The 22,325-nt window shown below is 39.7% G+C and overlaps 1 protein-coding gene across 5 annotated transcripts in view; it reads left to right on the top strand.

Annotated features, from left to right (window-relative positions):
* The window catches only part of GNPTAB (N-acetylglucosamine-1-phosphate transferase subunits alpha and beta), an 86,877-nt gene that overhangs the window by 56,517 nt on the left and 8,035 nt on the right, over window positions 1–22,325 (top strand). For 4 of the 5 annotated variants that reach the window (XM_030323500.1, XM_030323501.1, XM_030323498.1 and 1 more), the window contains 8 exons: window positions 2,167–2,366; window positions 2,616–2,835; window positions 4,211–4,324; window positions 5,453–5,538; window positions 5,785–5,883; window positions 10,113–10,280; window positions 13,325–13,415; window positions 15,611–17,083. In XM_030323500.1, the coding sequence (XP_030179360.1) occupies window positions 2,167–2,366; window positions 2,616–2,835; window positions 4,211–4,324; window positions 5,453–5,538; window positions 5,785–5,883; window positions 10,113–10,280; window positions 13,325–13,415; window positions 15,611–15,688 (1,056 nt within the window). In that variant the 3' untranslated portion in view covers window positions 15,689–17,083. Of the gene's footprint in view, window positions 1–2,166; window positions 2,367–2,615; window positions 2,836–4,210; window positions 4,325–5,452; window positions 5,539–5,784; window positions 5,884–10,112; window positions 10,281–13,324; window positions 13,416–15,610; window positions 17,084–22,325 lie in introns of those variants that run through there. The other variant, XM_030323499.1, reaches the window with a different exon arrangement.

Below are 22,325 nucleotides of genomic sequence, written 5' to 3'. Positions count from 1 at the left end.
TCAAAAAAAAAAATGCTTTTGTGTATGTTGTGTGGGCCAGACCTAATATTTCTCCAATTTCACTGATGGAAAATACCCCAAGGTGCAGATATATTCATTAGCTTCCAGTGTGAGCCAAGCCTCAAAGTTTGAGTGCTCACCCTCCTGTACCACGGCCTCCACGGTGTCATGGTGTCATTTGTACATCTGCCAAGTGCTGGCACTGTGGTCACTGCTGGGGAATGCAAGACTATTAGAACACAGCTCATGGAGTCTCAGGGGGCAAGCTGGGAGGACAGATTTGTGTGTAAATAATTATAGCAAAGTGATAGGGGTCTCTTGAGGTAGGGGCAAGGAGTCCAAAGGGAAAAATTCTTTAACTCCACTGAGAGTATTGGGGGAGGCATCGTGAGGCAGTGCCCCATAAGCTGACCTTTTAAAGGTGTGTAAGAGTTGACCAAGAAAAACACTGTGGTCTAAGCTGGATCGTGAGCAGAGCACAGTCATGAGTAGATGTCCAGCTGGGAGAAAAAGAGGATGAAGAAGGGAACTTATTAATCTCATTGTCTTTGGAAAGTATTCGTTCCTGACACAGTAGTCATTTACTAATTGTTGAGTGAGGGACTGCGGAGTTCTTGCTTATGATGATTTCCTCACTTTTCCAAGCCCTTTTCTTTATTTTATGTTTTAAATGTTTATTTATTTTGAGAGAGTGAGCAAGTGGAGGAGGTGCAGAGAGCGGGAGGGACAGAATCCCAAGCAGGCTCCACCCCATCAGCACAGAGCCCAATGTGGGGACTTGAAAACATGAACCGTGAGATCATGACCTGAGCCGAAACCAAATCGGATGCTTAACTGACTGAGCCACCAGGCAACCCCTTTATTTTAAGTTACAAAAGTGTTGCAGGCTAGTGGTAAAAATTGCAAGCAATCCAAAAAATACACAATGAAAAAGGGAAAGATCTGCATCTTTCCTTCCTTAACCTCCCTACTTGAAATAATCACTGTGAAAAGTTTCGTGGATACTTTTCCGGTATTTTTATATAGATATGCAAACATACAAACTATATAATACCTGTTTTGCAATGGTGAAATGACACTATTTATATCGCTCTGCCATTGCCTGTTGATTTAGTGGTGAGCAAACCCATGCCAATGTCATTGTTTTTTAATAGCTCTGTTTGTTTTGCAATTAACAAATAGTGTTGCAATAAATATTCTTGTACATGTATCTTACTCTGGAGGAAGTTTTTACTTCTGTGGGTAGAATTGCTGTGTTACAATTAAATTTGACTGTGTCCTTCTGAAACCCTGTACCGCTTCATACTTCCACAGTGTATAGTACAAGAGTGCTTGTTTCTCCACAGGCTAGCCAAACAGCAGTTAATGTCAGTCTATGGTGTTTTGTTTTGTTTTACCAGTTTGAGAAGCAAAAATATTTCATCTTCATAAAGTGTGTTCATATATTTTGCAAATATTCTTTACCCATTCACTTAGTTCTGCCTCTTACTGGTTTTGACAGGGCTCTTTATGATTTATAATATTAACACTATTAAGATGGCAAAACAGTTTTTTAGTCTTTGTGTTCAGAACTCAAGTGCTGACTGCTTTGGTGTCATCAGTAGAAATAACTTGATATTGATCAAGTTATCAGGGGCACCTGGGTGGCTCAGTTGGTTCAGCAGCATCCAGCTCTTGACTTCAGCTTAGGTCATGATCTCATAGTTTGTGAATTTGTGCCCCACACTGGACTCCATGCTGACAGTGTGGAGCCTGCTTGGGATTTTTTCTCTCTCTCTCCCTCTCTGTCTTCCCCTCCCCTGCTCGTGCTCTCTTTCTCTCCCAAAATAAATCATAAACCTTTTTTTTTTAAACAAAGTGCTATCAAATTTTTTTTAAATACATTTTCTAAATATTGCATTGAATTGGCTATAAAATTTCATGCTTATCCTTGAAGAATACCCTATAAATAGAACTGTATCATACAACAGTTGTTCACAAGCCAATAGTGGTGTTACTTTCACTGAAATCTAGTTCTGCACTTAGGATCCTTAAAGTGACCTGTTAGCGCTCATTTCATTTGCCATTGTTAGTGGCTAGTTATATAACATAGTACCTTTATCTGTTAACAGAGTATACACTTGTGCACTAAACACAGCGCTGTGTTACATGGAATTCTCTTTCCAGGAAGAAGAGTCATTGAAGACACAGTTAGCATACTACACTGATAGCAGACATACTGGGAGGCAACTAAAAGATACATTTGCAGATTCCCTCCGATATGTAAATAAAATTCTTAACAGCAAGTTTGGATTCACATCTCGGAAAGTCCCTGCTCACATGCCTCACATGATTGACCGAATCGTTATGCAAGAGCTTCAGGATATGTAAGTATTGATTGTTTGAGCTGCTTGCACACGCTCAGAGCTGCTTTAAGTCTGCTTAAAATTGACACTTCGCTGTGCTACATGTATGTCTCTAATACTTGGTGACTGATGTGTTGAAGGTTTACCTAAATAAGCAGGAAAGAAAAAGATTCTAACTCCACAAATGTTAGAATATATTTTAATGTAGATGAATGTCTATATATATTTTTTAAATGCCCAGAGCTCACTATATATGTTATGTTTGGGCAGGTTTCCTGAGGAATTTGACAAGACGTCATTTCACAAAGTGCGCCATTCTGAGGATATGCAGTTTGCCTTTTCGTATTTTTATTATCTCATGAGTGCAGTTCAGCCACTGAATATATCTCAAGTTTTTGATGAAGTTGATACAGACCAATCTGGTGTATTATCTGACAGAGAAATCCGAACACTGGCTACCAGAATTCATGACCTGCCTTTAAGTTTACAGGTGTTGTATTTTTTTCCCTAAACTTTCCCCTTTTCTCTTACATATTTCAGTACAATGCAGGTAAAAGTAATTCTCTTAATTATGTAATGAAGCTGTTCACAACTAGCCCATTTTTGGTGCCAGAATTAAACCAAATTTGAGGTTATTTTATGAGATTATGTTTTTAGGCTTTATGCATTGCTATTGTATTATCTGGAGAAGAGCCAGACTGTCCCTGCATATAAGATTGTTGTGACAAGTTCATTCGGGAGTTTTGGGTGTGGCCAACTGGAGTTATGTCTCAGCCAGGCCTAGGTTGTTGCACAATCCCCAGTGTCACGGCATCCTCTAGTCCCAGGAGTGAGAGAGTCGCTAATGGAGAGTGCCAAAATGAATCTAATCACAGGACATCCCATCTGGGCACTCCACTGACCATCCTGTGTAAAATAGAGCCTCACAGTCCAAGATGTATTACTTCTAGATGAAGATGAAATATTTGTGTTTGTATTATCTCATTCTGTTTTTTCTAGGGTGTTTTTATTTCTTTTTTTTTTTTTTTCAACGTTTATTTATTTTTGGGACAGAGAGAGACAGAGCATGAACGGGGGAGGGGCAGAGAGAGAGGGAGACACAGAATCGGAAACAGGCTCCAGGCTCTGAGCCATCAGCCCAGAGCCCGACGCGGGGCTCGAACTCACGGACCGCGAGATCGTGACCTGGCTGAAGTTGGACGCTTAACCGACTGTGCCACCCAGGCGCCCCTAGGGTGTTTTTATTTCAAGAATCATCTAGTCAGACTCTCTTTGAAGATAGCAGTTAAATTAAAAAATTTTTAAGTTTATTTTTTTTTTTATTTTATTTTTTAAAATTTTTTTTTCAACGTTTATTTATTTTTGGGACAGAGAGAGACAGAGCATGAACGGGGGAGGGGCAGAGAGAGAGGGAGACACAGAATCGGAAGCAGGCTCCAGGCTCTGAGCCATCAGCCCAGAGCCCGACGCGGGGCTTGAACTCACGGACCGCGAGATCGTGACCTGGCTGAAGTTGGTCGCTTAACCGACTGCGCCACCCAGGTGCCCCTTAAGTTTATTTTTGAGAGAGAGAGAGAGAGGGAGAGAGGGAGGGAGGCAGGCAGGCGTGAACGGGGAAGGAACACAGAGAGAGAGGGAGACACAGAATCCAAAGCAGGTTCCAGGCTCCAAGCTATCAGCCCAGAGCCCATGAACTGCAAGATCATGACGTGAGCCGAAGTCAGCCACTTAACCAACTGAGCCACCCAGGTGCCCAGAAGATAGCATTTAAAGAAGTTTTGGAGACATTTACATAATTTTTATTTTTAAATCATAGTTATTACTTGCATTATACATAGGTTTATCCTTTTATTTTGCTTTGTTAGGATTTAACAGGTCTGGAACACATGCTAATAAATTGCTCAAAAATGCTTCCTGCTAATATCACTCAGCTAAGCAGTATTCCACCAACTCAGGAAGCCTACTATGATCCGAATCTGGTAAGTGGCATGAGTTCCTTTATGTAAAACAGAAAATATACTTTAAACAGTAGAAGCAGGCTCTGTATTTATCTTTGGTAGAAAACAGTAGTCCAGATAATCCAGAATTGTTTATATCTTGCTTTTCTTCTGCCTAGTGGATGATAAACTAATGTTGAGATTGGTTGCTAATATTCTGTAACCAGACATCTGTTCACTAAGTATAGCAGAAGACAGCCAGTGAAAATACTTGAGAGAGTTTTGCTGGTGGCATATTCTGTGTTCACACTCATTCAGGACTTCACCTGTACTTCTGTATCTGTCCTTCACTGTCTGTCTTTCCTCCTCTAGTTTTCTTTCTAAAGCTTATAAACTTTGGGTTCTTAGTAAGACTTTACAGTTACCAAACCCCTGCACTTACACAGAATTTGCACGTTTCTCAGGAATATGATTTACAGATAGAAAGCAGTTATTCTTATGTTGTTACAGGCACAATTAAAGATTATTGAGAGATTTTAGTTCCCTTTTGAAATGCATACATTTTCCTTTATTAGCAAAGCATTTCAGTATTTGCCAGCTTTCTGGCATGAGATTTAGAATCAACAAATAAATATCCTTTGTATGTTAAGAATTAAGTAAAGTCTGCTAACGATTATAAGTTAGTCTTGAGGCTTATGCAAATAAACTGCTTGGAGCATGAGTACCAGTTGTACTGGCAATATAAGTTAACATTACTCAAGTGAACTCTTAGCAAGATGTTGGCTTCATTACTGTAAGTAACTGATTACATGTAGGTTATTTTCTAATTAGACTTTAAGAATGACAGGTTAGCTTATGAGTATCATGTAGACCAGTTCATAACAGCTTGTTAAAAATTTTTCTTTCTGAAAAAAAAATTGTAACAATAACTTATGAGACTATTTTAACAGATAGTATAATGTGTGATTAAAAACAAATTTACAAAAACAGGCAGTTAGCCTGTAGGCTATAGCATGCCAATTAGGTATTTTTCAAATATTGGATTAAAATATTTGTCTTTATTACTGAGCCTTTGGTTCCCTCCTCCCCCCTTAAATTTTACAATGAGGTTAGTGCTTCACTTGCCTCACCCTGGTCTTGGCCTGATGCAATGTCTGTATTTTCTCATAGCCACCAGTCACTAAGAGTCTAGTAACCAACTGTAAACCAGTAACTGATAAAATCCACAAAGCATATAAGGACAAAAACAAATATAGGTAAGTAGTACGTACATTTTCTCTGTTTAAGAATAATTGTAGGAGTCTGGTATTTTCATAATTTTACAATAGTTTATCTCTTAAGCCTTTTAAAATTTATGTGAAATTGTTTTCTTTAGTAATACCAAAAGGTTAAGTCATTCTCAGGATGTTGACTATTAAAGTTTTATAAACTACTTTTCTTATTGAAATTTTGTTTTTATTCCCATATAAATATTTAAACTCTTTAAATGTTTTGATAATTAGGTTTGAAATCATGGGAGAAGAAGAAATTGCTTTTAAAATGATTCGTACCAATGTTTCTCATGTGGTTGGCCAGTTGGATGATATAAGGAAAAACCCCAGGTACTTTTTTTTTTTTTTAACCCATAAACTTTTTTGAGTACTTTTTTAAGTTCATAGCAGAGTTGAACAGAAAATAGAGAATTCCCGTAACTTTAAACAATTACCTTTAATTATGCAAACAAACATGGAAAAAAAAAGGCAGTAGGACTCAAGAGAAGGAAGTGGCTTGTTTTGTTTGGAGTAGATGGAAAGGTCTAATGGTGAAGTAGAGTTTGAGCTAGAGAAAGCAGTTGCGAGTTGAGATAGGGTTCCCCCAGGCACAGGGACTAGCATGGACTTCTAAGACATAAGCTATTCAGTGAGGCCAAGCCGTGGGCTCCATTGTGGGGAGTGAGGCCAGACAGCTGGGACTCTTGTAGCCTTTCTAAAAAGGTGCTTCTAGAAAAGTTGTTTTGGCAGTTAGACTTTTTAATTCAAAGTAAAGTTCAGATTAGTTTCTGAGGAAAAAGAAATGTTCTCATAAATGTGAAAATGAATCCAGTAAACTTCAGTCATTCCTTGGGGATGAATAAATGTTCAGGTTTATATTAGCCTTGAAAATTTCCAGCCTGGGCACCCTAACATTTGCCTAAGATAGTTTGATAAAAATTGGTTAAAACCTGCATTTTTGAGTTTTGAACTTTAGTGGGAAGCATTTCATCAGGAAAAAAAGGTCTTTTTTTCCAGGAAAATTGAGTATGTCTCACCTGAGTCTTTTAAAATGCTTTTGTAAGTCTTTAGTTTCCTTATATTATGATTTTATTTATAAATGATCAGAAGATATAAAATTTCTAGACATTTTAAAGCCATGGTATTTTTTTCTGAAAATCTCATTCCTGGTTGTGGGTGGGGGCAGAAATGGGAATTTTAAGAAAAATGGAAACACCTTTAATGCTTATTTAGTATATTCAGTAATTTGGTACAATACTTCCTGCAGAATAACAAGTATTTCCCAGAAGCCAAGCAAACAGTAAGCCATCATAATAATCACCCGGCTTGCAGCTCTCTGTATTTGCTGTTCCCTCTGACTGGAATGCCCTGCCCTAAGTTTTAAAAATAACTTTAAAAACCAATTTCAATACTTGCTTTTTGCTTCTCCCATTTGTTGGTGTGTTCTCTCAGTCATTTAGTTATCTATAGCAATACCATGTGAGAATTTGTAGTTTTCAGTTGTACCTTATACTTTTATGTCTTTGTGCCAGTTTGAAAGTTTTTGGATGAGCAGTTCATAGACCTACACAGTACTTAAAGAGACAGGATTTTAACTAGAAAGACACATGGCAGTCCAGGCTTAGTGTCTCCCCGGCCCAGATACCTCCTGTGACCTTGAACAGTCTTACCATTTTTAACTCTTGATTTGCTTTGTTTTACTTTTATGGGTGCTCATTTATTTTTCTTTTAATGTTTATTTATATTTGATAGAACACAAGGGGGGAGGAGAAGAGAGAGAAGGAGACACAGACTCTGCAGCAGGCTCTAGGTTCTGAGCTGTCCACACACAGCCCGATGTGGGGTTCGAACCCACAGACCACGAGATCATGACCTGAGCTGGAGTCCGTTGCCCATCCGACTGAGCCACCCAGGTGCCCCTATGTGTGCTCATTTTTAAGTTAGGAGTGGAAAACCAGTATTCTGACTGAAAGTTTAAGGACACACTTGCACCATTAACAAGGAGTCTGGGCTAGGCTGAATCCAGGCTTTTTCTTCCAGCCTCCTCATCTCTGCTGCCCTCCTGCTTGTTTTGGCTTCATCTTCAGGCGGGAGATAGGGCAGCCACAGTAATTCTAGATGGCCCTGCAGACGGAGCCATGCTCTGAGGCAGAAAGGGACTGCCCCTTTTGTGCTGTCCCTCCACTTTTACTCCAGTCACTGACTGTGAAGAGGAGGGATTCATGTAGAGTCAGGAGCTGCCTCGGGGGTGAAGTGGGCTTGCCTCCCTTTGAATCAGCTCATGGGGAGAGAAATACTGAACAAAATGCAAATTCTCTTTGGAAGAAAGGGGGTGGTGTTTGCTGGGCACCCAGCAGGGTCTGCTTTAGCTACTTGTATCCACCCCCACTTTGTCTCATGCACATGCCTTCTTCTTTCATTTTTCCCAACTTTCTGAAAAATTTTGAAGATACAGAAAAATTGAAAAAAAAATAGTACAATAAATCTCATAAATACTTAACCCAGATTTTAAAATTGTCAGCATTCTGTCATATTTGCTTGATGTCTTTTTATCTACACATACATAGACACACACACACATACACACACAGGTTTTGTTTTTGTTACTGGATGGTTTTTTAACCATCTGAAAATTAGTTTCAGACATCCATATACTTTACTTCTCATTATTCTAGTACATATCTTCTAAAGCCAAACCATTCTCCTTTATTTTTATTTTTTAAACATTTTTGAGAAGGAGCATGTGCGTGCGTGGGGTAGGGACAAAGAGGGGTGGCAGAGAGAATCCCAAGCAGGCTCCACACTGTTAGAGCAGAGCCCGACGCAGGGCTCAAACTCACAAACTGAAATCATGACCTGAATTGAAAACAAGAGTCAGACACTTAACCGATTGAGCCACCAGGAACCCTCAAACCATTCTCCTTTATACCAAAGACCATTAACATGTATCTGAGAACCTTAACGGTGACTAATACCACCTAATAGATCATCTATATTCAAATTTCCCTAGTTGCCTCCAAATGCCCTTTATAGCTATTTTTTTTTAAATCCAGGATATAATTAAATCAAGGCTCATGCATTGTTATTTTGTTAACCTGCCTTTTTAGTACTCCTTTAGTTTAAAGCAATCCTCAAGTTTAGAGAGTAGATAGGATAATGAACTTTCACCCATCACTCATCTTCAGTAAGAAGTGATTTATGGTTGTTCTTTCATCTAAACACATCATTCCTTTACTACCACTTCCTGATTGTTTTTATGTAAATCTCAGACACTGTATCATTTTATCTCCAGATTTATATATATATATATTTCTCTAAATTAGAACAACTCTTTTTTTTTTTTTTTAATTTTTTTTTTTCAACGTTTATTTATTTTTGGGACAGAGAGAGACAGAGCATGAACGGGGGAGGGGCAGAGAGAGAGGGAGACACAGAATCGGAAACAGGCTCCAGGCTCTGAGCCATCAGCCCAGAGCCCGACGCGGGGCTCGAACTCACGGACCGCGAGATCGTGACCTGGCTGAAGTCGGACGCTTAACCGACTGCGCCACCCAGGCGCCCCTAGAACAACTCTTTGAAAATAACCAAAATATCATTATTTATTCCTTAATATGATAAACTATCTGGTCAGTGCACACATTTCTCCAGTTGTCTTTTCTAAGCATTTATGTTTTTTAAGTTTATTGATTTGAAGTGGTATCAAGTAAATTCACTGCATTTAAATCTACAGGTTTTCCCTCAACCTCTCTTAGCCATATAATTTTTTGTGTGTATACGAAGAAATCCAGTTATATATTCTGTAGTTTTCCTTACTTAGGATTTCTCTGATTGTGTCTCAGTTCTTTGTGTGTGTGTGTGTGTCTCAGTTCTTTAACATGTTCCTAGGTCTCTGTTTTTCCTATAAATTGGTAGTTGAATCTGAGAGCTTTATTAAAATTTGGTGGGGGTATTTTTGTTGTTACTTCTTTTTTTTATTTTAAAATGCACAAGTACTTCAAAACTGGTGTTATCCCTGACTACTGTTTCAGTGGGTGACTTTGCCTTGAAGGGAACTTGAAACAAGTAGGGAAGCATCTGTCATGTGCTTTTTGCTAGAACAGTAGTATCTTATAGGTTCGTTGGAGATATATTAAGAAGTCATCAAACTCACAGAATCTATAGCTATAAGATAATATCTATGTCACTGTTCTTAGTACTATAACTGTGGCAGTTTAGAGAACTTGCTTTTAGGTGCTTAACAGTTTTTCCCCTGGCTGCCAACAAAAATGCTGTAGTCAGTAAACTACATTTATTAAACACTTAACTGGGGACATGCTAAACAGAAATCATTAAATTAATTTACTCCCAACAGCTAGAAGGCACTTTTAAGATTATCTTCCCTAGCTCTTCTTTGTTTTATAGGTGAGGAATATCCAAAGAAAATTTTATAGGATATTATGCTCCCAGAGAATCATATCAGTACATGCAACAGCTTGGAACATGAGTTCATTTAAAATATACTTGGAACCTACATTTCTTGTTTTATTATGTCAAGATCATTCTTACCATAACCAATAACCCCAGATCTCTATTATCTCTAGGAAGTTTGTTTGCCTGAATGACAACATTGACCACAATCATAAAGATGCCCAGACAGTGAAAGCTGTTCTCAGGGACTTCTATGAGTCTATGTTCCCCATACCATCCCAGTTTGAGCTGCCAAGGGAGTATCGAAACCGTTTCCTCCACATGCATGAGCTGCAGGAATGGTAAGGTCTCATGTTCACATATGGTGTGTGTGTGTGTGTGTGTGTGTGTGTGTGTGTGTGTGTGTGTGTTTTAGAGAGAAGAAATTTCTTTAACGTATTATTTGATCTATAGTTACTTTGGAAAAATACACTTAAAAGTTTTTATTGAGCTTACTGGCCAAGCACATCTGCTGAGCCTCATTCTCTGCCATAAGAATAGCTACCCTATTTCTTGAGTACCTGCTGTATGGGAGGAGAACATAGTAACAGAAGCTGAGTGATTTGCTCAAGGTGAAGTAGCTGAGAAGTGGTAAATCCAGCCTGATTTCCAACCCTCCAGTTCCACTGTAATCCAAAGCTATTTTATAAATGTTTCCTTCATGTCTTATTTTACTACTATTTACCCCATGCAGGGCTAGGAATACATAGACGAAAGGAGTATGGTAGGTACCAGGCTATGAGGCATTCACAGTCCCTTCAAGGAGACAGGCTGCAGGCAAACAGTTGTGATACCAAGTGCTGTGGCATGGTTCAGTGCTACTGGAGTTTGGATGAGGGAGTAGCTAATTCTGTTAGGGGAAGGTGACATTTGGACCTGGTTTTGAATTATGAAAAGGACATTTCCAGGTAGGAAAGCATGTTCCTGGTAGAAGAAATGGCATGTGCAAGGCACAGAGGTGTAAAATAGAGTGCTTTGGAGAGAAGGGAGAGATTGTGAAGGGCTGTATCTGAATTAGGCTTTTTTTTTTTTTTTTTTTTTTTTGGCTTTTTTTCTTTAGAGAATGGGGCTCCCCAGAGAAATTTTTTTAGATGTTTGTAGTGATCAGACTTCATGATTTGGAAAGATAACTAATAGTATGGGGTTGGACTGGTGAGGAAGTTGTTTGGAGTGAGGCAGTATTGTCTAGAAACTGGAGGCAGGGATACAAGTACTAAGCATTTTAGTAGTTATGAAACAGTCAAGGTGTGAAGCAAGGACACACAGTTCAGGAAATAAGGAGAAAGCAGTAGACAGAATTGGGACAGATTGTAGAGAGAAAATTAGCAATCTCGGCAACTAGAATGCTTTGGTGTCTTGGAGTTGGGAAAGTGAGACAGCATGTAGATTGCTAATATTTATATATTTTTATTTTTGAAATGAGAAGTTATTACTAAATTGTGGGTCTTGTCTTCTAGGAATGGTTTCTCCTCATTTTATTTTCCTTTAGCTCAAAGGAAAGAGATTTCTGGATGGTTTCCCCAAATCCAGTTTGTGACTTAATTTATCTTCACGGGCCTAATTGAGTGAGAAAGGAGTGGGCTTAAGAGTAGTTTGAGAGGACTTTGATTTCTGTGCTATACAAATGAGATAAATGAGGTGTAGGACCTTTTTTCAATTCCCTGATCTGGGGGCTTCATTTTCCTCATCCTGCTCCACTTCTGGATCATCTCTCACTGCTGAGCACCAACACCATCCTACCTTCTAGAAACTTTACTTTTTCTCTTTCCTTTCATGACATCGTGCTCCTGTGTCCCCTATTACCTTTCTCTGGTTTCCTGATAGGCTTTCTTCTTGTTCCTTGGGTACAGCACTTTCTGCACTGTACAGCAGTCGATAGGGTGCACTTGTCTCTCCTGGTAAACTGTGAGCCCACTTCAGGAGCAGAGATGGTGTCTTACTCTTTTTGAGTCCACAGTGCCTCTCTAGCACATGGTAGGTGCTTGGTGGATGTGACTGAGGAAACCTCCAGCTCTTTTAAGGTTCTCTGGTTGCTGGGACAATTTTTTAGTTGTGTTACAGTCTGTGGTTTCTTGGCTCTTTAAATTACATATTGATTCTGAATGACACTGTAGACATTAGAACTGACTGCATTGGTTGTGATCCTATTAAGAGACGTAGGAAATACAGGAGGAAAAATAGATGTACCACTATCAATACGGGACTTGAAGTAGAGACATCCACTGCCAAACTGTAAATGAGGTTCTGAACTCAGTGCAAAGGCCTAAATTTGGTAGTCATTAATATATCTTACAAGCCTATGTTAAAAGCATATGTTTAATCTTCATAATAAATTATTTCCAAATTACAGATGAGGAAACTGTGCTTTACTGCCTCTATCCCCAATATCCTATTTCCAAGTCCAGTTGCTTCTACTCTCAGATTGTCTCTTCTGTTGCTTCTTTCATTCTCACTGCCCTTCACTAGGTTTTCATACCCAGACTAATGTGACTGCCTGGCTGGTTACCTCTGGTCACCTGACATGCATACTTCAGATGGCCACCTTTTTCACCCTGATTGTCTCTCTCTCTCACACAGACACACACCTGCCATTTCATATGCTTTCCCACTAGAGTATTATGTCCAAACCCCATTGCATGGTTTTCCAGACCACCTGCAGTTTATGCCCACCTGCCTTGCCATGGCTTAGCTCTCTCCCTGATGCCCCCTAGGCCTGACTTCCTTCATTCTGCAGGACTCAGCTTGCTAATCTGACTCTGCTGATGCTCACAGCCTTACTCAGCTAAATGCTTTCCCTCTCTGCTTCAAGGCTTGAATGAAATGTCACCATCCCTGAGGTGCTTTCTTCATTATGCTGTTTTCCCCAAGACTTTGCTTTTGATAATACATTTTTGGGTCCATCTTGTGTGATGGCTGTTCATCTGCAGGGCAGTGACTCCCCAGGTCGGTAAACACTTTAGAGCATGGACTTCATCTTGTTCATCCGTCTGTATCCACAGGAAGTATTGACTGAGTGACTATGAAGAAATGGATATGAATGAATAAATAAAAGTAAATGAAAGTGTGCTTTTGTTTAAATTCTAAATGCTAGAAGTAATTTTCTTTTGAAGTCCTCTTTTCTGCCTGGATAACTTTTACAATTCAGATATAATGTTTACCATGACATAATGAAAAATCTGAACTCGTGTTGGAAACGTACATTGTATTAACATTTTCAAATTGCCTCCAGTGATTTTGTGTTTCAAGACTTTTTGGTAAACTAGCATATAACTAATACAGTGAAACTATGCACAGAAACCAAAGACTGTAAGACAAACATATTTGTTTTTTCTCTCTCTCTGAATAGGAGAGCATATCGAGACAAATTGAAGTTTTGGACTCATTGTGTACTAGCAACATTGATTATGTTTACTGTATTCTCATTTTTTGCCGAACAGGTAAGTGTTACATATTTTATGTGGGGATCAAACTGTTTTTTAATATGTGAATATTTGATTCTTTTAGTAAGTGACATTAATTTACAACAAGAAAATTTTAATTTCTTTTGGCATATCACTCAGGTGTCGATATGTCAAACATATTTCAAAATATTCAGGCAACAAACATAATAGCTTTTTATTCGTTTACCTTCTGGATACACTATGAGTATTCTTTTTTACCTGGAACTCAGTAGATTAACTTGTAGACATCAAGCTAAAACAAAAAATATCTAAGTATTTCTAACCAAAAAACCACCTAGAACCCTCATCTGATACTGATTTTGTATGGGTTTCCAATTTTTTTTCTTATAACCTTCCTAAAAGGTGACCACCACAGTGTCTTATCTTCAGGTCTCCCAGTGTTCTGTAGACAGTGCCCATTGTGCTTGTGTTTCTCTCAGTTACATTTCCTTTGAATTGCTGGGAGTTCTCTCCATGCAGGCATGCACACAACTCCTTCAGGAGTATAAGGGAGGTTTGTGAGGTAAAAAGGGATCAAAGAATCCTTATTTGGTGTAGGCATGCAATGCTCTAAACAGAAAGGGCTGAAGAAGAAAAGGAACAGTGTCTGGGCTGACCTGACTTACTGGGGCATGCAAACCTCACCTCAGCCTTCATTTGAGGTGACTGTTGAGTGGAGATTTTCTAGCTGTCACTTATGGGAAACTTGCACTGAGTTTACATAAACTGAGAAGGAGGAAGAGGCTGAAGTATTGAGAACCTTAGAATAAGCAGTGCATGGGCATTCTGCAGCAAATGGAAGGAAATGAGGAAATGGAGATTGGGCAGTTGAACAGGATTGCTATTTAATCTTCACCTGCATCCCAGTAAATCTTGTTCTTGATATTTGTTGCCATTATTCCTGGCGGGTAAAAATCTTAGAAAAAAATCTTCAAAAAAAATTGTTCCTGCTTTAGAACAGAGGTCCAATGAGGAACGTAGGAGTCAGCTGTGTGCTGCCTGTGATGGGGAAGGAGAGGCATCTCGGCTCAAAGGAACAGTTCATGGCAGTGGGAAGGAACAAGAGGGCCAGTCTTTCATCTGTGTCATTTATACCAGCAGAGAACAGGGAACTAGAGAGGAAGAGGGAGAAAAGGGAAGAATAAATCCTGTCTTGTCTCCTTGCTCTTTACCTACTTGAAGCAAATTCCTTAACCTCTACCACGCTCCCCAACAAACCAGCCAGTGCTGCTGCTTCCTCTGCCCCACAGTCCCAGCTCATCACTCAAACCGTGGTGGCCTGTGCTTGGGCAAAGCCCTGCTTCTACCTTGAGATGGAGGGGTAGACAGTATGATCCCAAATTGAAACCATAAAGAACACATTTGTTTTTCTCACTGACACTTTGTTATGATGGGGGTCAGGTTTTTTATTTCAGATGTATCACGGATAAATTTTTTTTTTTAATTTTTTAAATGTTTATTTCTGAGACAGGGCATGAGTGGGGGAGGGGCAGAGAGAGAGGGAGACACAGAATCCGAAGCAGGCTCTAGGCTCTGAGCTGTCAGCACAGAGCCCGACGCAGGGCTCGAACTGAGATCATGACCTGAGCCGAAGTTGGTCGCTCAACCAACTGAGCCACCCAGGCACCCTGGATAAATGGTTTCTATGAGAAGTATTTATCCAAGTTCTAAGCCAATAATTTACAAAGTAGCAATTTGTGTTAAAACCCATTTCACAAATTAGGTATTATCTATATTTTCAAATGATATTGCTATGTTTAAGGGGAAAGTGATAGGATTTTAATACAGGGTTTTAAAAAAAAATTGACATTTAGTCATTTTCAGATCAAGAGGCAGTGTTTTAATAAGCTACACAGGTTTCTAGAAAGACTTGACAAACAGGTATCTTGAAAATAAATATGCTTGGTAATCACTATGTAAAAATTTGTGGTTATAGGTCTTTTAAATAGTGGAGCTGGGCCAAAATAATTTTAATCCTTGTGGGTTTAAATATTTTGTGGGCACATATCTAGGCATATTGACTCTATAACAAAAGTAGTAGTTGGTTTTATTTTGGGGAGGAATGATGGAGACTTGTTTGCTTTTTTTTTTTTTTTTTTTATGTAGAAGACTAGAAATGATTAAGGTCATATGACTATCAGAATTTAACATGTGTCGACATGGAGAAAATTTATTTTGTCTTTATTATCTAGTTAATTGCACTAAAGCGGAAGGTATTTCCGAGAAGGAGGATACAGAAAGAAGCTAGTCTCGATCGAATCAGGGTATAGAAGATCTTCATTTGAAAATCATCTACCTCAGCATTCACTGAGCATTTTAAAACTCGGCATCACAGAGATGTCTTCGTGACATCAGCCAGCTTGGCCTGAAGAAGGAAAAGCATCCAGTACAATACTTGTTTTGTGGTGTGAATATAGCCTACTGACCAGTAATTGTTTAACCAAGACATGGAAAACTTGTGTGTTGAGCAGCTCTGGACTGGTTTTACTTTTAAAGCATTTGCTCCTGGACCCATCATTCTTTTACTGAAAAGGCTCACTGACAAGAGACAGCTACTGAGTTCCCATAGCAACCATTGCCAGTTAACTTTCACATGAGAAGCCTTGGCTAGATTGGGAGCCATTGCTAAGAGAACCCAGTCTTTGCATTCCAAAGCCTTTTGCTGTGTTTTACATTTTTGGGTTTTTTTGTTTTTGTTTTTCCCATTTCCTATTTTTAAAATAAGTAGCTACTAAGTTAACTAGTTACCCTTGCTTCCGAAAATAATGAATTGGGATGTCTAAACACATTTTTATAGATGTTATTTAAATAATGCAACAATACCACCTCCTACTGGAAATACCTAAATTATGGATTTTATTAACATTTAAGACTGTAAGTGGTCAACTACTGAGGAGATCAATGACTGACATCTGAAGTACTTTGTGCTTGTTTACTTCAGCCCCTAAGAATGTGATTTCATGTGGAGGCCTAATTACAAAGGGCTAGAATTAAGTAGCAGAGCTACCTTTCAGATGTAATTATGTTTTGGCAATGTACATATTCAAACAGAAGTGCCTCATTTTAGAAATGAGTAATGCTGATGGTACTGGCACATTACAGTGGTGTCTTTTTTAATACTCAGTATAATTCTAGTAGCTATCTCTTTCAGCTGGTTTCATATAATGCAGGGGTCAGCAAACTTTCTGTAACAAGCCACATAGTAAATATTTGCAGGCCATATGTATCTCTGTTGCATATTCTTCTTTATTGTTTAGGTGTTTTATTTTTTTTTAACTTTTAAAAATGTCAAAACCATGTTTAGCTTGCAGCTGTACAAAAACAGGCCACCAGCTGAATTTGGCCCACAGGCCATTGTTTGCTGACCACTGGGATAGAGAACTAGTATTTTTATGTATGAGTAAGCCCCGATGTTCAGCTCTATTTTATTTATATCATTATATGGTGGATTTCTGGAGACCAGATTCCATAAATCCTTTTTGAACTCTAACAGGTATTTTAGATCATGATCTCAACAGTATTCTTTCAAAATGGCACACATATTTTGTAAAAAAAACTTGTAAATACAGTGTTTGTGCTATAAGAGTTATGTATTTCAAAATGTGAAATCTCATAAAAACTTACATTTTGTCTGATGCTTTGATTTTTAAATCTTTGAGGAATGAGTTTATTGTTATCCAGAGTCCATAATCACTTGAGTGCTTGTACAGTGTATCAGTGTCTACTGAACACTACTGATAATAAATGGAAAGTAGTGTAGGAAGGTAGTACTAGAACATACTGGAGAGTGTCCTTTTATAGGGGGGAAAATAAGTTCTAAATGGGATTTATTATACAGTAAAAATTTAGGATGTATCTGGGTATTCTAAACATGAATTTATTATAGAAAAATTATAGAGAAATGAATGGGTGTACTGGAGATTCTGTAGTTAGATGAATAGTCCATATCTAATTAAGAACATAACAGATAATGTGATAGAAAACAGAATCCTAGAATATTCATAGAACCATTCATCTAAATGGTCCTGTAGAATTATTAGAGTGGAAGAACCTCAGAAGCTGATGAGTTTCAAAAATTTTAAAGCCCCAGAACCATTAATTCAAATGAAATCCTACCGAAGACTAGTGTATAATATAGAAGGAAAGCTCCTCATCCTGCTTGACCCCAAGCTGATGCTTCCAAACTCTCAGCCTTGATAGGAAAAATTTTCAAAATGACTCCCTGGACTACCCGTTGCATTTTATCATCAAGGACACCAGAGTTAGGAAGATTATGTGATTTGTCTAAGATCTCACAGTCAGAAGTATATGTAGTCAGAAGTATATGGGATTTGATGGACATTGTTTGCTACAATTCAGCTTTCTCCTAAAATGTGGGAGGCAGTACCTGGGGTTTACCTCAGAGACTTATGGTGATGATGAAAATAAATAGCAGATGTAGTATACCCAGCACAGTGCCTGGGAAATGACTCCTACCTGGTAATGTCTGGTGATGATGGCAGGGTGAAAGTGTGTGTGTAAAGGACTGCTATCTAGACCAGGGGTGAGGTTTTTCATCCCATTTCATTGGGATGAAATGATTACATTGCCCTTAGCTAAGAAAGTTATACATATTCTCATTTAAAAAAATTAATTTTTTTGCCTACCCTGTTTCTCTGAAACTATTTTATTTTTTGAGAGAGCAAGAGTGCACAAGCAAGAGAGGGGGAAAAGGAGAGGGAGAGAATTTTAAGCAGACTCCATGCCCAGCAGCCCCTGATGGAGCCTGATGTGGGGCTCAAAATCATGACCTGAGATAAAATCAAGAGTCGGATGCTTAACACACTGAGCCACCCAAGTGCCCCCAAGAGTGTTTTTAAAATTATATCTACATATACCAAAAAGCATACAAAGTATGATGAGTAACAGCTCAAGGATTTAAAAGGGAAGTGTAATCATAACTCAGGCCAAGATATTTAAGGAAGAAAAACAGCATTGATCCCACAAAAATCTAGGTGGTAGAAAACAAAGGAAACACCATCTAACCTCATCCGTTGAGGTGAACACAAAGCCTGGCTCAGTTACCATAAGAGAGGAAAACCACACACCATCTTATAAGAATCCCATATGAGGGGTGCCTGGGTGGCTTAGTGGGTTAAGCATCTGACTTCCGCTCAGGTCATGATCTTGCAGTTTGTGAGTTCAAGCCCCACGTCGGGCTGTGTGCTGACAGCTCAGAACCTGAACCCTGCTTCAGATTCTGTGTCTCCTTTCTATGCCCCTCCCCCACTCGTGCTATGTCTCTCAAGAACAAATTAATGTAAAAAAAAAAAAATCCCATATGAAAACTAAGCCAGATTCAGTTATCCTTCAAAGGGGAACAACTCTTTTTATTGATCAAACTGAGTCCACTCAGGAAATTCAAGGTTGACCCAACACTTGAAAATCGGCACAGGTTTTGGGAACGCAAACTGGTACAGCCAGTCCGGAAAACAGTATGGAAGTTCCTCAAAATAGTAAAAATAGAACTACCCTCCAACCCAGCAATTGCACTACTAGGCATATTATCCAAGAGACACAGGTATGCTGTTTCAAAGGAGCACATGCACCCCAATGTTTATAGCAGCACTATCAACAATAGCCAAAGTATGGAAAGAGCCCAAATGTCCATCGATGGATGAATGGATAAAAAAGATGTGGTGTATATATATATATATATACACACAGTGGAGAATTACTCGAAATCAAAAAGAACAAAATCTTGCCATTTGCAGCTACATGGATGGAACTAGAAGGTATTATGCCAAGCAAAATTAGAGAAAGACAAATATATAACTTCACTCATATGAGGACTTTAAGATAAAAAACAGATGAACATAAGGGAAGGGAAGCAAAAAACATATAAGAACAGGGAGGGGCACAAAACTGAAGAGACTCTTAAATATGGAGAACAAACAGAGGGTTACTGGTGGGTTGTGAGAGGGGGGCTCATCTAAATGGGTAAGGGGCATTGAGGAATCTACACCTGAAATCATTGTTGCACTATATGCTAACTTGGATGTAAGTTAAAAAAAATAAATTTAAAAATAAGTAAAAAAAGAACCGAAAACAAAAAAAGAAAATCAGTACAGTTTACATCAGCAGGACTGACAACTGCATGACCATCTCAATGGACCTTTTTTCAAAAAAGATTATAAAAAATTTAAAAGTAGAGTCTAGCATAGGACTTCGATCTGTTCAACAGTTACCAAGATTTTGCCACATTTGTTTGAGCTATTCTTTGTTTTTCTTTGTTGATATATTTTCAAGTAAATCCCAACTTCATGGAGTACAAAGTCTCAGGAGAGGTGAAGGAGCTTCTTGTCAGTCTTAGTTGCTCCTTCTTCCACTTGCCCTCATGACAGCTACATCTTTGTAAACACATTGTGTGTGCTAAATGCTTTATGTTCATAATCCCATTTCATCCTCCCCACATCCCTACGTTATCATTGGGACCTAACTAGTTTAAGTGGCTTGCTCAAGGTCTGTAACTATTAAGTGGCAGCATCAGCTTTTGACCCAAGTGTCTCCAAAATTAATTCTTAGCCACTAAGATACAAAAAGGGACTGTAAGGTTCAAAAAGAACAACCCACTTAAGGGATAAACAAGGGTGGAGGAGACAGATACCCTGCCAGGACTGTTGTTCAACACAGCCCATCCCTGCCTTGTATGTCAGCATTTCTCCCCAATAGTGGGGTCGTGGCAGCTCCTGGCTCATATCTCTCATAGAGGCAGGAAGTTTCCTCTCTGGCTCCAGTATAGAAAACATTGATGGAGAGGAGTTACTGTGATTTGTGCCTACTTCTATAGACAGGCAGATGGAGACTTTTACCAAAAGAAAGAGGGGAGGGGTGCTGGGGTGACAAAAACACTAGCTTCACAGAATAAAGTTTGGGTACATGTGGAAGATCAATTTCCTGGGTTACTTAAGTTGAAGGCAAGCTGTCATACTTTAAAAAAAAAATTAGAGGAAGAAGGCTTCTGGGAAGATGGTGGCATAGGAGGATGCTGGGCTCACCGTATCCTACGGATCACTTAGATTCCACCCACACCTGCCTAAATAACCCAGAAAATCCCCAGAAGACTAGAAGAATGTATTCTCTGGAGCCAAGCGTAGATGAGAGGTCCACGGAAGAGGGTAGGAAGGGCGGAAAGGTGGTGCGCACTACACAGACTGGCGGGAGGGAGCCAGGGCGGAGGGGCAGCCTGCCAGCAAAACTGAGCCCCCGCGTCTGGCTTGCAAAAACGGAGGGGCTGGACGGAGTGTGTTCTGACAGCAAGCGGGACTTAACATCTGGAAGGTTATAAGTTAACAGATCTGCTCGGAGAACGGGAGGGCTGCAGGACAATGGGAGGGAAAGTTGTTGAGCCCCGGACAACAGAGCGCAGCTTGGCAGGGAACAAGGTGCTCGCCAGCGCCATCTCCCCCGCCCATCCCCCAGCCAAAATCCCAAAGGGAACCAGTTCCTGTCAGGGAACTTGCTTGCACCGCACAAACACCCAACACTGTGCTTCTGTGGATCCATCCCTCCGGCGGGGGGGCGGGTCTGACTCCCTCCTGGTGCAGCAGGGCCCCTCCCGAAGCAGATCACTGAAGGATAAGCGAGCTGAGCCTACCCCTCCCGCCCCTGTGCACCTTGCCAATCCACCCCAGCTAATACGCCAGATCCCCGGCACCACAGCCTGGCAGTGTGCAAGTAGCCCAGACGGGCCACGCCACCCCACAGTGAATCCCGCCCCTAGAAGAGGGGAAGAGAAGGCACACACCAGTCTGACTGTGGCCCCAGCGGTGGGCTGGGGGCAGACATCAGGTCTGACGGCAGCCCCGCCCACCAACGCAAGTTATTCAAGACAGCACAGGGGAAGTGCCCCGCAGGTCCGCACCACTCCAGGGACTATCCAAAATGACGAAACGGAAGAATTCCCTTCAAAAGAACCTCCAGGAAATAACGACAGCTAACGAACTGATCAAAAACGATTTAAACAATATAACAGAAAGTGAATTTAGAATAATAGTCATAAAATTAATCGCTGGGCTTGAAAACAGTATAAAGGACAGCAGAGAATCTATTGCTACAGAGATCAAGGGACTAAGGAGCAGCCAGGAGGAGCTAAAAAATGCTATTAATGAGCTGCAAAATAAAATGGAGACGACCACAGCATGGACTGAAGAGGCAGAGGAGAGAACAGGTGACCTAGAAGATAAAATTATGGAAAAAGAAGCTGAGAAAAAGATTTAAAAAATCCAGGAGTATGAGGGGAGAAATTAGAGAACTAAGTGATGTACTAAAGAGAAATAATCTACACATAATTGGTATTCCAGACGAGGAAGAGAGACGGAAAGGTGCTGAAGGTGTACTTGAAGAAATAATAGCTGAGAACTTCCCAGATCTGGGGAAGGAAAAAGGCATTGAAATCCAAGAGGCACAGAGAACTCCCTTCAGACTTAACTTGAATCGATCTTCTGCACGACATATCATAGTGAAACTGGCAAAATACAAGGATAAAGAGAAAATTCTGAAAACAGCTAGGGATAAACATGCTCTAACATATAAAGGGAGACTGATAAGACTAGTGACAGATCTCTCTACTGAAACTTGGCAGGCCAGAAAGGCATGGCAGGAGATCTTCAATGTGATGAACAGAAAAAAAATGCAGCCGAGAATCCTCTATCCAGCAAATCTGTCATTTAGAATAGAAGGAGAGATAAAGGTCTTCCCAAACAAACAAAAACTGAAGGAATTCATCACCACTAACCCAGCCCTACAAGAGATCCTAAGGGGGATCCTGTAAGACAAAGTACCAGAGACATCGCTACAAGCATGAAACCTACAGACATTACAATAACTCTAAACCCGTATCTTTCTATAATAACACTGAATGTAAAT

This window comes from Lynx canadensis, chromosome B4, assembly GCF_007474595.2.
Source record: "Lynx canadensis isolate LIC74 chromosome B4, mLynCan4.pri.v2, whole genome shotgun sequence".
Classification (NCBI taxonomy): domain Eukaryota; kingdom Metazoa; phylum Chordata; class Mammalia; order Carnivora; family Felidae; genus Lynx; species Lynx canadensis.
The sequence above is the reverse complement of the archived record's forward strand: the minus strand, read 5'-3'. Positions and strand labels throughout refer to the sequence as shown.